At 49.3% G+C, this 17,440-nt stretch overlaps 1 protein-coding gene across 1 annotated transcript in view; it reads right to left on the reverse strand.

Annotated features, from left to right (window-relative positions):
* The window catches only part of DHX8 (DEAH-box helicase 8), a 429,571-nt gene that overhangs the window by 138,886 nt on the left and 273,245 nt on the right, over window positions 1–17,440 (reverse strand). The window contains exons 16-17 of the mRNA XM_069634412.1: window positions 8,914–9,095; window positions 2,926–3,066 (exon numbers count right to left, since the gene is read on the reverse strand). Coding sequence (XP_069490513.1) covers window positions 2,926–3,066; window positions 8,914–9,095 — 323 coding nt within the window. The remainder of the gene's footprint in view (window positions 1–2,925; window positions 3,067–8,913; window positions 9,096–17,440) is intronic.

Here is a 17,440-nt window from a genome sequence, read left to right on the forward strand (position 1 = left end):
CTGTGCGTTTTGCATGAACATGTCGGAACGGACCATGAGGGATCGTCGGACCCGTCTTGCCAACTGGCTGGAAGGCAAGAGCCCAGCAGGTGAGAAGAAGAAGTCTGAGCGGTCTTCTAAGTCTTGTGAGGGCGCCCTGGCGATGGGGGCCCAACAGAAGGCAAAGCACTGCGAGTCCGCGGGCACCGGGAGCGCTGAACTGTCGGACTCCTCGGCTGCCAGGCAGGGCGCACCTTCACCGACGCCATCAACCACGAGCCAACGCTCTGGCTCGGGGAAGAGAAAATCCGAGAACCCGGCTAAGCTTCTGGAGAGGCCCCGGTCGATCTCGAAGGAACCGGCCCAATGGGAGCGAGGCGGTGACCCTCCCCCTAAGGTGAAGGCCTCAAGCGCGCCCAAGGTGGTGAAGGCCTTGATTCACCCGGCCTAGGCCTCTATTGAGGGATTTGCTGCGGCCCTGGCGAAGCCTGTGGAGGCGACCTCGGGGCCCAGAGTTTCCCTGCCTCTGCAGAGGGAATCCTCTTTTAAGCCCATCGAGAAGACCCCCGTGAAGACCCCGGTGGAAAAAGAGGGGGCGGGGGGTGGTGGCCATTACGGACATGGACACAGCCTCCGAGGAGGAGCTGGTCGAAGTCGAAGAGGGACTCGACAAGAATTTGGACGAGGCCCGTTCCCACGGGCGGGATCCCGACGAGGGGGACGACGAGAGCGAGGGTGGCGACGGCGAGGCCCGTCGCAGCCCGAGCCACAGGACAACTCAGCTGCCATTTTGACAGCAATCCAAGCCTTATGCACGGAGATAAGGACGAGATTGACCCTACCCCCTCCAAGCAAGAGGAGGAGGATTCATCCAGCCCCGCCTTTTCAGCCCTCATGGCCCTCTCAGCCTTTGTCTCTTTTCCCGATCCCGAGGGATGACACGGGAACAGATAACGGCCACGATGGGGACGGCTGACTGAGACGACAGGACTGACCTCCCGTCGCCGATTCCTCGGGCATCCTCGCCCGACGAAATTGGCTCGTTTCACGTCATGATTGCCAGGGCGTCCAAGCTTTTCCAGCTCTGCCCCGAAGAGAAGAAGGAAGGCTTCCTCTACCAACGGCGCGAGGTCAAGAGGAAGACGGTCCTCGCGGCCAAGAGGAAGACGTTCGCGACGGCAGCGAACTCCAAGCGCCAGAGGTTCGCCAGCAGGTTTCCCCAGCCGAGGAACATGGGCGATGCTTTCTCTTTCCCCTGGGATGGCCTGTTCCTGTATGCTTTCCCTCCGTTGCCGTTGCTGCTCCGACTCATCAACCAACTCAAGAGGTCCCGGTGCAGGATGATCCTCGTCGCACCGGCGTGGCCGAGACAGATATGGTTCCCGGACCTTCTGGACTTGTCAGCGTCTCCACCAGTCAAACTGTCGACAGACGCGGATCTTCTCTCTAGAGAAGGAGGCGCCATCCTTCATCACGACCCGGAGTCGCTGAACTCGCAGGCCTGGCTCCTGCATCACGAGTTTGGAGGGTACGATATCCCGGCTGACTGCAGAGAGGTTCTTGCAAAGGCTAGGGCATCCTCAACTCTCAAGTGCTACGGACATAAGTGGAAGAGGTTCTCTGTCTGGTGCCGTGCACAGAAGATTAACCCTCTACGGATTACGGCCCCTCAAGTGCTACCATACCTACTGTCGCTGTCCAAGGCTGGACTACCTCACGTTTCCATCAAGATACATCTGGCAGCGATCTCCCGATACACCAGAACTACAGGACGGCCGTCCTTGTGGTCTCATAGCCTGGTGAAGGAATTTATGAAGGGACTGTTCCGATCGTTCCCGCCGGTGAAGGCTCCAGCCCCGGCATGGGAGCTCAACATGGTGCTGACCAGGCTCATGGGGGCACCATTCGAGCCTATGCATTCGGCACCGTTGAAGTTCCGGTCGTGGAAGACAGCATTTCTTGTGGCCATCACCTCCGCACGCGGCCCTATCCTGCAAGCCTCCATAATTGACTTTATGACACGAGGGTGGTGCGGAGGACGCACTCCTCCTTCATGCCCAAGGTGCCGTCGGACTTCCATCTCAACGAGCCTTGGTGTTACCAGTTTTCTTCCCGGCTCTCTCGAAGGCTTCCATTTCCAGATGGCTCTCCAGCTGCATCATGCACTGTCACCGGTTGGCAAACCGACCGTTGCCCGGCCGCCCGAGAGCTCATTCGACCAAAGCGATCGCTGCTACCACGGCGTTCTTGTCTGGTGTGCCCCTGCTGGACATCTGCAGGGCTGCTACGTGGAGGTCGACGCACACCTTTCACGAGATTCTACTGCGTCGACCGGGATTCCAGGGAGAAGTCCAGAGTCGGCCAAGCAGTGCTGCGCAACCTGTTCGCCTGAAGGTGGGCCTGGTGAGGAGGTAAGAGTTGCTTAATGTTGAGTTTATGTAATGCTTAATGTTGAGCCTTTGCCACCTCCCGTGGTTGTGCATATGGGACCCCATGCTGGAGAAGGAACAAGTTGCTTACCTGTAACTGTTCTCCAGCATGGGTCTGGCATGGATTCACATGCAAACCCTCCCTCCTACCCCTCTGCGGCTCTTCACTTGGTCATACTGCCACTTTACGTGCTACCAAATCTGAGGATGGCTGCCAGGAGCAGGGCTTACGGAGAGGGCAGTCATTGGCTGGGGGCAGTATGACACAGATCAGTGATTGGTTACTACTAAGAAAGAGATCAGAAACGAAACTGATACTGATTTTTTTCTTTAACGAGGATTCACAGCCTGACGACGGGGAATATTCATGACCATGTGAATCAATGCCAGACCCCATGCTGGAGAATACTGACTATATGTACTGATGAACCTTGCTACAGACGAAGTTCGCCATTCTCGTAATGTATGCCGCTTCAAACGTACAGGTTAAGTTTAATAATGTGACATTAAGCCTTACCTGTGAAATGGGAGTTACGACAAGCTGGTCAATTCCAGTTTTTGAGTTGTACACTTTCTGCTTCACAAATCCAGGATCCACAACATAGTAAATGCCATCGATGGTGAGCGAGGTCTCAGCAATGTTTGTGGCAATGACAACCTACAAAACACATGCATTTGACATTTCAGTTTTACAGATGTATTCCAATCTCTCAGAAAACAAACGCATTCCCAGAATGGGCTCACACTCAACAAGTTGAACACAGTACACCAACAAACAGTGAGACCCCTCAAGGGCATGCTATATTCCACTCTTATTTAGAAGAAAGCAACTTTCAAGGCTCTAAGATCCCTAGCATGTATGCTGGTTAAGTATCCTAAGACTCAATGGAGACTAAAACTATTGTGTATGTGGTGCCTTTGTATCCATGATGCCAACCAGGGCATTGGGTACTCCAGAGTGTAGCACATAGACCTGTGATAAATCCTACAGACTCTAAAACCCTGCCTAAAGTGTCCTCCCAGGGGGCCAGGGAAAGGCAGACGCGTTCCCGATTCTGACCTTGGGGTGGTGTTCTGCAGGAGGATCACCCGGGAGGAGAAAAGGCCCAGGGGAGCGAGAGGACACTGTGGGATAAGACACTGTATTTGTCTTCCACTAGGAAGGATATTTTACAAATGCCAAAGTTTGTTATTATAACAATCTGCCTGTTCCGCAAGTCGTACATCTTAATGTGGATAAAACCAATCTGAAATCCTTTGGCATTGTACGAAATATAAACCCTTCTAAAACTAGGGAGACTTATAAAGTTGAACACTTCTATCTCCCAAAGAGACAGTGAAAGGAATCAAGTACGATGATTGATCATGATATTTCTGTAAAGGAAAACATAGGGAACAATAATAAGTTTAAGAAATAACCAGATGTGAGAAAAACGACTTTTATCACTAGGGACTAAAAGTCCTATAATTCCTTAGGTACTGGGACGAGGAAGAGGGCTGAAGAGGAACAATGCTGCAGGAGTGGTCAACTAATTAATGTCAATGAACCACACATGAGGGAGACTGGGAGGCTTAAAAGGCTGCCTCGGGTGCAGGCAGGGGGAGGAGTAGAGCAGAAGCAGCAGGTGGTGTCGAGCAGACCATGTATGCAGCCGAGGTCGGGACTGGAGGAGAGAGGGAGGACGTTGTGACCACTATGAAGCCAAAGACAGTGGCTGGTCCCTTCGAAGAATAAATCTGCAGAGGCTGTGCAGCGGGAAATGAAAGCAGCGAGGGAAGTTTTCCCTCTTGAAAGGTCTCCAGTGGCTGGCGTGCTCCAGACTCAAGAGCAAAGGAAGCTCCAGAAACGAGTGGCGCAGGCAAAGGCAGACCAGGAGAAACTGCCCGCCGGGTCGCGAAAAGCCACAGCAGCAGAAGGAATAAGTTACTTACCTGTAACTACGGATCTCCAGCATTGGTATCGTTCATAGATCTAGATGCTGTGAAAATTTCCTGTCATCAGGCTGGGAATCCTCAGTAACATGGAGCAGTTTAAACTTTGTCACTTTTGAGCTCTAGTACAGTAATTTTGGGTCATACTGCCCACAGCCAATAGGAACACCTCCTGTTAGGCAAGATTTGGTGAGGTACACTTTGGGTGCACTACAACAACCTTGACCTCCTGGCAATAGGAAACCAACCTTTGGTATAAGTCTGTACTACAGAGGTTGGTAGTGCGGCTGAGCAGCCAGGCTCATCTCAAGAGGGGTCAATGTGAGCAGTAGGGTGGTTGCACAGAGATTCACAGTGACAAGTATCCAAATAAACACACTCAAGGTTTCTTGATTAAACCATTATTAATTTATTTAACAGTCAGTTTGAATAAGACTTCAGAAGAGGGAATATAATAGTAACACACAATTAGACTCCAAAATACACACTCTTAATTTCTCTAAATCAGCAAGTACCCATTTGGGATGGCACATAGACACTTCCTACACTCCTCAGGTGACTTAAATAGCTAGGACACTGGACATTAGTATATCACTGGTAGATTTAGAGCAGTACTGAGAGGGGTGTCAAATTAAATAGGTTTTACAATAAGACAAGAGATCACACAAATATTCTTAAGCAGGTAAGTACTTTTAAACCCCCCAATGCAAAGTAAGTTGAAGGAAGGTAAAAATACACAATCAGCAAGAAGAGTCATTCAGGAAGCCAGGCCAGCCAATGTCAATTGGGCAAAAGTCTAGGAGAGCTGAAGCACTTCTTGCAGGTAAGTAAAAGTCTTGCACAATGTTTTAGACGTTTTTGTAGAAAAAGTAGAATCAAAGTAAGGCCACAAGCTGGGAGGCTTGTGAGGTGTAGAAGATGCAAGCAACTCTATAAGAGCAACCAAGACCGGTCTCAACTGAGAACATGTATGGCTACAATACAAGTAGTAAGTTCTCTTAGACTTTACAGTACCTTTGGTTGAAACAAATGGTTCCAGCTGGCTTCTGTTTCTGTGTGGCTCTGCAGATGCTTTTGTTCCTGTGCCACAGTCGTGGAGACAAGAGGGAGGACTTCTGGGACTCCTGCAACACAACGGGACGGTCGGCGACAGCAAAGGGCTAACTTCAATTCAGTGGCACTTCGGTGTTTCAGCTCCTCGCGCCTGACAGCAAATAGCAACACTGCGGTTCTCGGATACCAATTCAGACTTTCCTTGCTTCTGGGGTCCAGCACTCTGTTGAGGTGGCTCAGGCTTTGTCAGTCCTGCATCAGTGAAGTCCGGAGGATCTTCCTAGCGCTCGTTCTGACTTAAAAGCAATCCACTCGATTTGGTGTTCCTCTCCCTGGCACTTCGGTTCCAGCAGCAGAAGTACAGCCAGCTTCGAGAGGATGGCCAAACAAGTTCACTTTTGAGTTGATTGGTCCCACCAACACAAGGGGAGAAGTCATCCTTGGAGGGCTTCTATAGCCGAGGCGAATTCAGAGCTTCAGCACAGCAGCAGGGCTTCACCGGGTAAACCAACGGTCCAGGAGTTGCAGCAGGCGTCTCTTCCAAGTTATTCTTCGGATTCCAGTGGTCGATGCCTTCCAAGCCAAAAATTCTCGCCTTTTATGCAGGTTTCTCCCATTGATTCCAGCCTAGCTGTCAATCACACAGCAGGGTGGCTGTCCTCCAAGACACCTTTAGGTGCATTCCTGTAACCAAGGGGATTAAGCACAGGGAGTTTCGGGCACCTCCCTCACTTCCTGCCGCCGCCAGACACAGAGCCAGAGGCGGGCTTCACTTGTGAATTCCGCCAAGGACAAAACGAACAAAGGGACCAAACCTGGTTTGCCGTGCAGAGTAAATCTCAAGAAGGACCTTTCCAACAAGAAACGGCGAAAAAAGACGACCAGGGCCATTTTGACAAAAATTGGCACCCATGAGTGCCTTACTGTAGCTGCGAACACAGCCCATGGTAAAAACACACAACGGTAGTTAAAAGTAAACCACTGCCACCAGCCATTAATTTTAGAAAGGGTAACATAAAAATGTTACAACACAAACTACACAAAAGGGGATACTAAGTAACCCCTCCAGCACCCTATTGTAAGATAGTGTGTGCTGGGTCTAGAAAGTTTTAAAATGTAAGTAATGTCAGTTTTACTTTACTGCTCTTGGAAACAGTAGTTTATCCAAGAGAAGGTATTTAAACCTTTGGGAAATGTGGAAGACTTCCCTCTGTCACCACACTGAAGGTGTTGTGTGCCACAATGTAAAGATGATGCCTATGGAGTTTGTCAGACTCCACAACCAAAAAGAAACAGAGTTCAAATCACAGATAAATGCATGAGAGAGTGGGGAAAAAAGGGTCTCACTCTCTCCAGGTTCAAAATGAAAAGTCCTTAAGTCCAGCAAAAGTGCTGGGTGTCTCTAGGGTAGAAGGGCATTAGCACATTTTCGAGAATTGCAGCCCCAATTTGCTGCACACCCCACCTTATGTGGAGTGTTGTGCCTGCATCTTCTTTTTTTGCCATTTTAGTGTTCCTTGTCCTTTCCCGGTCCTTCCCCTGGCCTCCCGGGCAGAAAAGTCCTTTGTGCTAATTCTATCTTCGGCGGGAGACCTCTGTCAAGCTTGCCCAGGCTCCAGAGTGTCTGAAGACAGGAAGCAACGTAGGAGTGCAAAACTCTGCAGCCCTTTGTCTTCCAGCCTGCCGGCGAGAATCCAGTTCCAACTGGGAGGTTGGCTGCCCTGAAAAGACTGCCACCCCCACAGGTTTGGATGTTGCACACCAGTTTGATTTGCTAGGTTCCTGCATAAGAATCCGATGCTGGACGCTGATGAGGTAGTCAACCACTGTGCCTGAATCCTAAAGAGGAAGGAGGAAGAAATTGCGGCTGAGAGGATTTCCAGCAACCAGAGAGCCTGCTATGTAACCGGAGCCTGTTACCCTTCCTTCCAAGCGGCCTGGGGATTCCGGACACAGAGCCAGGTGGGATCCACTAGATTGAAGAAGACCTGCATTTTGAGCCATCCAACGGCGTGCTGCGACCTTAGCGGGCTGCACTACACCAATACCCTGTGACCTCGAGCCATTGTGTGGTGCCCGGTCTTCCGAAGTTCAAATCGAGATGAAACTTTGGTGGCATCTTGCTGAACCTCCAGAGAAACGAATCAAGTCTGTGAAGCCCCCTCAACAGAGTGCTGGACCAGATTAGCGACAAGAATCTAATCAGCGATATTCAGTCTTCAGGCTCCTGAAAAGGGTGCCAAAACCAGAGAGCCGCATCCAGCCGCGAAGAAACTCTTAGCTTCCCTATTCATTCCTGCTGCAAAATCCCTTCCAGTGTCGTGTCTTCAGTCTTCATGACAAGGAATTCATCAACCAGTTTTTTGGCTGCAGATCCTGAAGTCTCCTCCGCTGCAAACACTACTTCTGTGCTGAGGCACTGTTTTGGCTGGGGTATTTACTTATAAGAGTTTGTGATTCCTTAGTAGCTTTGGGGCATTTCTTGCTATTAGGAACACTTCATCCAGTTCACCCAGGCTCACTGCTGGAATCCTCCTAGGGTGTCTTCTCCGAAGTCCATTGACGCTTTTGTCCACTCGAAAGTGAAAAATGTACTTGTTTGAACAGTCTTCCTTAGGAACACTGACATTTGCTACTTTGGTGCCTATCCTGATCTGCCTGTTAGACACCAGAGACCTAGTGACCCCTGTTCTGCCACTGGGAACACTCACGTTCCAAGAATAGGGAAAGACTTCAAAGGTTTGGGCCTGTTGCCTAGAAAAGACAGTCAGCTTCATGACAGGAGGCCTCAATCTAACTGAATCAACATTAAATCTTTATTTGGCTCCAAAAACATCAATGGATTTCAAAGGATTCAGTTTGCTTCATAAGGCACTCAATTTCCATCAATGAATACTACAGACACCTGGGCATTTAAAATCACTGATAGGTAAACGACAACTACCTCATCCCTGCAAAACATAATTTCTATAGAAGGACGACATGGGTTACTCAGCTGCAGGTGCACACACCTGTAGTTCAGACAGTGCATATCAAATTCATCAACAAACACTTGGCTGTATAAAGGAACTAAAGACCATCGTATCAAGTAGTTTCTGTATACTTTTGCCCTCCTGTTGTGAAGTGCCACCACCACCAGCCATTCAATCACTCTTTTTCCCTTATTTGTTTACCTTCCCCTTTCAGCATGGTCTAATTTTCTCATGCAAATGTATTATTTTCCTAATCCCATCTCGAAACTCATTTTTTAAGAAAGAATACTATAGAACTGATTGATTATGGGATTTTCGCACATCTATATTCTACAGATTCTGACTGCCACTAAGGTTAAATGCAGACCACAGACGTTCCCATTGCATTCTTCCCACCCCAGAGGTCTACGCATACTTGATTCATGTTTTGAGATGGTGCCTGTGCAGTCACAGTAATCTGTGAACGTATATATTCAAAATCCACATTTATGCAAATTTTAAACTTTCAGAAAGACAAGAATACAACAAATGACAAATGTATTTACTACCTTTCTGCTCCCAGGAGGCGCAGGATCAAAAATTCGAGTCTGCATTTCACTTGGCAAAGCAGAGTACACGGGCAAGATGATCAACTCAGGCACATCCGGCCCAAGGGACTTCATTCTCTCATACAGGATCTCACAGGCAGTGTCAATTTCCTCCTGCCCAGTCAAGAAAACCAGTATGTCACCTGATCAAAGAGAAACAAGAGTTTAGAAGGCAGCAGCAGTCAGGAATAGAATTACAAGATGAAACAGACAAGGAATGTATGGGACATATTCTATCAGAAGGAAGAGACATTAACAGGGGAGAAAAACTATTTAAACGGTCAAGGAGAATCACAGTATTCAAACAGCATCACAACATTTCCAGACACGTCAATGCAGAACACAGATGAACAAATTACTCTTACCTGGTAACGTTCTTTCGATGGGATGGTCCGACTACGTATTCCATATCTATGACAGTAATCACCACAGCTGTGCTGCTTCGGAAAATCTTTCGGCGTCTGCGTCGATGACTTCGATACGCTGTGCTTGAGAGCCTCCGTCGAGCCGATGTCACCGGATGTTATAAGTAGGACGCACGACGCCCGTAGCCTCAGTTGTAGTTTTTTCCCCAGAGCGTGTGGCACCAATCTTCTGGCAGTATGACCACAAAAAGTCTTGCGGAAACGCAAGCTGCAATTGCAAATGAAATTCTGTAGCGGGGTAGGCAGGGAGCGATATGGAATACGTCGTCGGACCATCCCATCGAAAGAACGTTACCAGGTAAGAGGGTAACTTGTTCTTCGAGGGGATTGGGTCCTCCGACGTATTCCAGATCTATGACAGACTCCCAAAGCAGTACCAACGTAAAGAGCTGGGAAAAGAATTTAGAATATAGAAATTTAGAATGCCCAATCAAATTGCAGAGTGAAGGACCGCCTTGCCAAATGCCAGATCCTGCCCATGGATGGAATCTAGGGAGTAGTGACGTATAAAAGTATGGACCGAAGCCCAAGTGGCTGCTTCACAGATGTTACGAATAGGAACACCCCTCTGCAGGGCTGTAGAGACAGCCATACCCCTAGTAGAATGGGCCCGTAAGCCTACCGGAGGGTCCTTACCCGCCAAGCGGGAACATTCAGAAATTGCCAAGATAATCAATCTAGACAAAGTCTGCTTAGTAACAGCTTGTCCCAAACGCCTTCCAGCGTAACCTATAAAGAGCTGATCGTCCACTCTGACCCGGGACATGCGTGAAATGTAGAAACTTAAAGCTCTCCTAGGATCTAACCTATGGAGCCTCTCCTCGTCCTTACCAGGATGCAGAGGATAAAATGCTGGAAGAATGACCTTCTGGCTTAAATGAAATTCCGACACCACTTTCGAAAGGAAAGACAAAATCCAAGGACAACCCTGTCCTTATGAAACACAGTGAAGGGTGGCTTAACTGAAAGTGCCTGTAACTCACTCACTCTGCGAGCGGAAGTGACCACAACTAAAAATACAGTTTTAAGGGTTAACAGTCTCAAAGGACAAGAATGTAAAGGCTCAAAAGGAGCACCCATCAGAAACTTGAGAACAAGGTTCAAATCCCAACTGGGCACCTGGAAGGTGACGGAGGGAACACATTAGTGAGACCTTTCAGAAACTGAGAAATTAAAAAGGGATTTTAAAATAAGAACACTCCTCAGACGAGCGCTTAAATATGGACAGCGCCGCCAGGTAACCTTTGATGGTACCCACTTGCAGGGCCTTGTGGGCTAAAGAAAGCAAAAAAGACAGAACCACAGGAATGTCACATGAAAAAGGATCCACATTCTGAAACCCTGCACCAGTCGCAGAACTTTCTCCAACGGCAACAGTACAGGGACTTTGTTGCCGGCCGTCTGGCCGAAAGCAACACGTCCATCAGGTCTTCAGGGAGGTCCCAATCCTTATACGTCAACCTTTCAGAAGCCAAGCGTGAAGGTTGAGGGATCTGACCTCTGGATGGAGAATCTAACCCCACTCCCGTGAGAGCAGATCGTCTCGGTAGGGAAGACGACGTGGAGGGCAGACGGACAAGTCGAGAAGGTCCGGGTACCACGTCCTCCGGGCCCATGCCGGAGCAATGAGGATCATCCGGGAACTGAACCTCCGCAGCACTTGTGGGATGACAGGGACTGGAGGAAACGCGTTCAGCAGTGGGAAGGACCACTCCGCCACGAACGCGTCTCCTACGGCTCCTCTTGGAGGAAATTCCCGCAAGCAGAACCTTTCGCACTTCCAGCTGACACTAGAGGCGAAGAGATCCACTTGAGGGGTCCCCCAAAGGGCGAAGATCTCCAGGAGAATCTCCTGAGCCAGCTCCCACTCGTGAGAGATTGCGCTCTGCCTGCTCAGAGCGTCCGCCATCTCATTTTCGTCTCCGGCCAGTTGAACTGCTGAGATCGAAATTTCCTGCTGGATGGACCAGAACCAGAGCTGCATCCCCTCCCTGCATAGAGGAAGTGACCCTGCCCCCCCCCCCCCCTTTTGTTGAGTTAGTACATGGCCACGGTGTTGTCCGTCAGAATCGGGACATTCTTTCCTCGCACAGTCGGCAGAAAGGCCTTCAAGGCAAGCCTGAAGGCCCTCTGCTCCAACAGATTGATATGGAGTCTGGACTCCGACAGAGACCAACGACCACCGACTGTCAACTCGTTTGCATGAGCTCCCCATCCCGTGAGGGATGCGTACTCCACGATCGTCACCTCCGACCAGGGCAGCCAAATTGGAGCCCCCTCATCAGATTGCCTTCGTCGGCCCACCACAGAAGGTCCTGGGCGACCGAGAGCGGCACCTGAACGGGGTCCGATATCCTGCCGGAGGACTGTGACCACTGCATCTTAAGAGCCCACTGCAAAGATCTCATCCGCAGTCGAGCCTCTGGCACCAGAAGAATGCAGGATGCCATGAGGCCGAGCAACTCAAGAATTCGAACGCCGGGAGACTCTGGACATGTCGAAACTTGTGTACCATCTGCTGAATGTGAAGAGCCCTCGCCTAGGGAGGAAAACACTGCCCCAGGGAAGTGTCGAGCACTGCTGCGATGTACTGGAGCCGCTCAGTTGGCGTCAAGCGGGACTTCTTTAAGTTGAGGGAAAAGCCCAGCTTGTGAAGGGAGTGGCAGGTGACGGACAGATCAAGGACTTGCTCGGGAGAGCTCGCCCTGATCAACCAATCGTCCAGGTAGGGGTAGACTTGAATCCCCCCCTTTCCTGAGATACGCTGCCACCACCACCATGAGCTTGGTGAAAACCCTCGGGCAGAGGTCAATCCGAACGGCAGGACCCAAAACTGAAAGTGCGAGTCGCCAATCGCGACCCTCAGGTACTTCTTGTGCTTGGGATGGATCGGCACATGGAAGTAAGCGTCCTTGAAGTCGAGAGACACCAACCAGTCCTGAAGTTGAAGGGCCTGGAGGACTTGAGAGAGAGTAACCATCTTGAACTTGTCCTTCCTGAGGAGCTTGTTCAAACCGCGCAAGTCTATGATGGGTCTCAATGCCCCGTCTTTCTTCGAAATCACAAAATAAGGGGAATACCATCCCTTGTTCCTCTCTGCTACAGGCACCAGTTCTATGGCACCTTTCTCCAGCAGGGCTTGTATTTCCTGCGCAAGGAGCGGATCCAAACTCTTTAAAGAGAGATTCCCTGGTGGATTGTCCTGAGGCCTCTGCTGGAAAGGAAGACAGTAGCCGTGGGCTATGATCTCCAGAACCCACACATCTGAAGTAATGGCATGCCATTCTACAAGATGCTGCGCCAGCCTTCCCCCAACCGGCGAACCATGGGACATGGCCTCATGACTGAGCTGAAGCAGTTGCGGCATTGCCCGAGGGCAAAGAGGCAACTGCCCGAGCGGCCTTGGCACCTTGAGTACCTTGTTTTCCACCTCTGGTACTCCTACGGTGGCCCCTTTAACTTGCAGCCCCTCTCGATTTACTAAAGGATGAGTAATAACGAAAGGAACCTCCCCTCCATTGCTGTCCCCTAGGACGAAAAGGAGGAGGTTGGCGAACTGCAGCGCTCAACGACTTCGCTGCAGCTTTTGAGGTCTGCAACCTCTCAAGGCTCTCGTCAGCCTTGCTGCCTAAAAGATGTTCACCATCAAAGGGCCAGGGTGATGCAGCTGGTACTGGAGAGGAAAGGTCTGGAGGCTCGGATGAGTTTGCAAGTATAGGCTGTTGTGGAGGCGAGGGAGTTGACTTGCTTCTTGAGGGTGAGAGGAGTCCAGATAGAATCCTAGAGTTTTTACCACAGGCATGACCTTGATAAAATTATTATCAATGTTGAAGGATGCATAGTTTAGGGATAGTTTTTTTTTAAGATTGGATTTAGTTTTATCGTCATTCAGGCAGAGGCCATGGGTCACCATCCATGCCTGAATGAGGATGTATATCCTGTTCACCAGGGCCAAGCCCGCATCGTAGTTGCCCGAAAGGGGTATAAGGATCTGGGTGTCATCTGCATAGTTAGTGTAGGTGACACCCAGACTGTCCAACTTGTTGAACAACCGCCTGGTGAAGATGTTATACATGGTTGGCGAGACACAGGACCCCTGCGGGACTCCGCATGTTATTTGGATGGGATCAGCAGAGGTGAAGGTAGAGAAGACTCTCATGGTTCGATTGGCAAGTAATGATTGGACCCAAGCTATAGCTTCCCCTGTGAAGTTGGCAGCAAGCCTGAGGTGGCTGCATAAAACTGTGATCCACCAGATCGAAGGCTGCTGACAAGTCCAGTAGGAGTAGCAAAGCTATTTTTCCACTGTCCTTTAGCTCCTCAATTTGAGTCTTGGAGGTCAAACAAGGCTGTCTCGGTCCCATGGAGGGGACGGAAGCCTGATTGACGAGAGCCAAGCAAGTGGTTGGCTTCCAGGTATTCCTGAATTTGCAGATAGGTAACTCTGTCAATGATTCTGAGTAGGAAAGGCACAATGGTGATAGGTCTATAGTTGGTTGGGATGGATGGATCAAGGGTTTGTTTTTTGAGTAAGGGAAGGACCCAGGATTCTTTCAGGTTGGTAGGTACTGTATTGGATTTAAAGGAGGAGTTTATGAGCTTCGAGATGAAGGGGGCTAGGTCCCTGGCTGCATCCTTTATTATTTGCGCTGGGCAACTATCTCCCTTGCAGTTGGATGGTTTAAGGGAGAGAATGACTTTTTCCTGTGTCAATAATTGAGATAGACTTGAAACTAAAGGGCGGTATAGTTTTGGACTCGATGGACAGTGGTGATAGTATATCGGATAGGGGCAGTGAATCCTTTTTATTGGCTATTTTGAGTTGGAGCGTGGAGATTTTATTAGATAGGGTGTTTTTTATGTTAGTACACCATATCTTATCCTTGGGGATAGTGTCTACCAGTTGGATGGGGGATTCCATTTCCCGGAGGATAGAGAAGAGTTCCTTCGTGTTTGATTTAGCTTTTGCAATTCTGTCCTCGAATGTTTTTTTGGTGTTGATAATTTCTTTTTTCTAGAGTTTGGAGAGTTGGGCTAGTTTGTCTTTGTTGGTGTCTGTAGGGGAGTTGCGCCAGATAGCTTGAAGCTTTCTTTTTCTTAGGACCCTAAATTGAGGTGTGAACCAAGCATTCAAATGCGCTTTTTACTTGCCTTTACGCATTTTAGTTGGTGCGATAGTGTCGAGTGCTGTGGTCATAGCTTTGTTGAAGGTGTCTACTAGGGTGTCTGGGTCATCATTGTTTTCCAAGCCGTTGATAGCGGGAAGGAGGAGGGGGATGAGTTCTTCAACAGTAATGTCTTTGTTGCTTCTGGTAGAGACGGAGGGTACCATACTGATGGTTTAGGGCTGAGGAGATCCAGTGTAGCGGTAAAGGTTATTAAATAGTGGTCCGTCCAGAGTTGAGGAATGGTAAATGGTATCGGTGATGGCGATATTACAGTTAAGATCAGATACCCAGTCGAGGGTCCTGCCCTTGATGTGGGTGGGTGAGAGGACTTTTTGAGAGAGCCCAGGGTTGTAGAGTAGGGCTGCTATGGATTGGGCATGTTTGTTGTCAGTGTCATTGAAGCCAATATCAGCAGGGTTTGTTAGTGGTCTTTGGTATTATTCGCTATGAGGGTAGTTAAATCATCTTTGAAGTTTCCTAGTGGTCCTGGGGGCCTGTATATCAGGTGGATGGTCAGCATGCGGTTGTTGGATAGTGGCAGTTTAGCTGTGAGAAGTTCACAGGATGAACACGGAGGTGAGGTGACAAGTCTAATAGCCAGGGAAGTCTTGGAGATGGTGGCTAGGCCTCCACCTTTGGCATTAGGTCTATCTACTCTAAGAATCTGGTAGCTGTCAGGTACAGCTAGCATCAGGGTAGGTCCTGCTGCCTCATGGAGCCAGGTCTCTGTTATAGCAAGTAGGTCCAGGCTGTCATTAGTTAGGATGTCTGCAATTTCGGTGGCATGGGCTACCATAGATCTAGCATTGATAAGTGACCCAGTTAGCAGCAGGGTGCTCTTAGGTGTGGGTTTTTTAGGGGTTTTAGTTGTGTGCATGTTTTGGTTCATGTCCTTCTTTGTGTGGGTATAGGCAGACACTGAGTTAATGGCGTTTGTATTGGTCAACTGTGCTCATTTAGCCAAAGGGTTGTTATGTAGGGTAGCGTAGAGTCCAGTGGTGCTACTTATTTTATTTCTTTTCGGTTCATGAATACAAGTTAGTCTTGACCTGAGTCTCAAGTTTCTGTCTTTGGGTGGGCTTGTTCTAGAAATAGCGAGGGCCATCATGAGGAGGCCAATTTGAGTAGGGTTTGGGAATTTTGGTTTATACTCATGTTAGGGGAGTTGGTTGAGAGCAGCAGGTGCTTAGCTGAAGCTATTGGTTGGTTGCAATTAACACTGGGATATCGTTGAGGGGCTATGTCTAAATTAAGTCTCTGTAATAAGTCTAAAGGGTTGTGTGCAAGTGACTACCTAGGTTCAGTTTCACTATGTAGGTTGAGAAGCTGTATACTTGTGGTAGAAAGCAATTTCAACAGTGGGGGTTCACCTAGATTCAATTACACAATATGAGCTAGTATGCAAGGTGGCTGGAGGCAATATCAACAGAAGGCGGTTCACCTAGCTTCAATTTACACAGTATGAACTATTAAGCAGGCGGCTGAATATATGATATGATATATAATAGTTTATTTATATAGCGCGTATACACAATGTGTTTCAAAGCGCTTCAAGGCAAGGGAGGGAACAAGGGAAAATACGACATTCTTACAGGCCATGAACAGTAAGGATGTGAAAATTAACTATCGTACTCGGCCCGACGACATTTCAGATAGTGCAAGTGCTAAGACATAGATAAGGAAGGGAGGGGGAGAGTGGGAAGAAAATTGAAACAGACAGGCGACTACCGTACTAGGCCTGACGACATTTCTGGTAGAGCCGGAGGAAAACAAAAGGTGAGGGAGAGGGGTGCAGAAAGGGAGGGGAGGAACAAAACGAGCGACTATCGTACTAGGACTGACAACGTTTCAGATAGTGCTGGAGGGGGAAGGGGGGGCAGTAAGGGGATGGGGGAACGACAGACTAGGTTGCTATCATACTAGGTCCAGGGACAATTCTGATAGAGTAAGTGCATAGAAGAAAGTAAGGAGAGGAGCTAGGAAGAGGGAGAAAGGCGGAGGAGGAGAGAACAAAGAGTAAGCAGTCAAAAAGAGTGGAGAAGCAAGAAGGGAGAGCGAATACAATTGCAGAAGTCAGTAGTAACACAATGTTGCAAGCCAGGATACAAGATGAAGATAGGAACAGCATGATTCAGGGCCACCATAAGTACAAGATGCAAAGGAAGTCCAGCATGAGAGTTGAGAAAGGGTGATGCACCGTGAATCAATGAAGTCCATTAAAGTAAAATCCAGCATTGGCCACAAGACTGATGGTGAAACCAGAATGTATCAGGGCAGACTCCTGTGTGCAGGAAGGGGGGCACAAGGGAACAACATGGGGGGACCAGAGAGGGGAGGGGGGTGGCCTATGGGGACAGAGGGTGTAAACACATGTTGGTGCATGCTTACCTGCTGTCTTAGCAGGGGGGGGTCGGATCCTGGATCCTCCTGGTTCGAACAGGTCCAAACAGGAATGGCCCTTTTCTTTGACTGCCCTTCACTTTGGACGCCTGGGCGAGAGATGCCCTTAATCCAAGAGTTAGGAGCAGGAAGGAAGAGGCAGGGCTTAGAAGGTGGGTGGTGCTTAGGCCAGGTGACCTAGATCCACTTACACCTGCTCTCCAGCTGCAAAGGAAAAGAGGCTGGAGGGCTCCTTAAGTAGGGAAAAGAGCGGCAAGCGGGAAGGCACCAGGTGGGCGGGGCTTGCTAAGTGGTGAAAAAGAGCGGCAACCAGGAAGGCACCAGGTTGGCGGGGCTTAGGCCAGGTGACCTAGATCCACTTACACCTGCTCCCCAGCTGCCTCAGCAGAGGGGTTGAATATCAGCAGAGGGGAATATCAGCAGAGGGGTTCACCTAAATTTAAAAATATGAGCTAATATGCAAGGTGGCTGAAAGCAATGTCAACTAAGGCGACT

This window comes from Ambystoma mexicanum, chromosome 13 (genome assembly GCF_040938575.1).
Source record: "Ambystoma mexicanum isolate Mex_15411 chromosome 13, UKY_AmexF1_1, whole genome shotgun sequence".
Taxonomy (NCBI): domain Eukaryota; kingdom Metazoa; phylum Chordata; class Amphibia; order Caudata; family Ambystomatidae; genus Ambystoma; species Ambystoma mexicanum.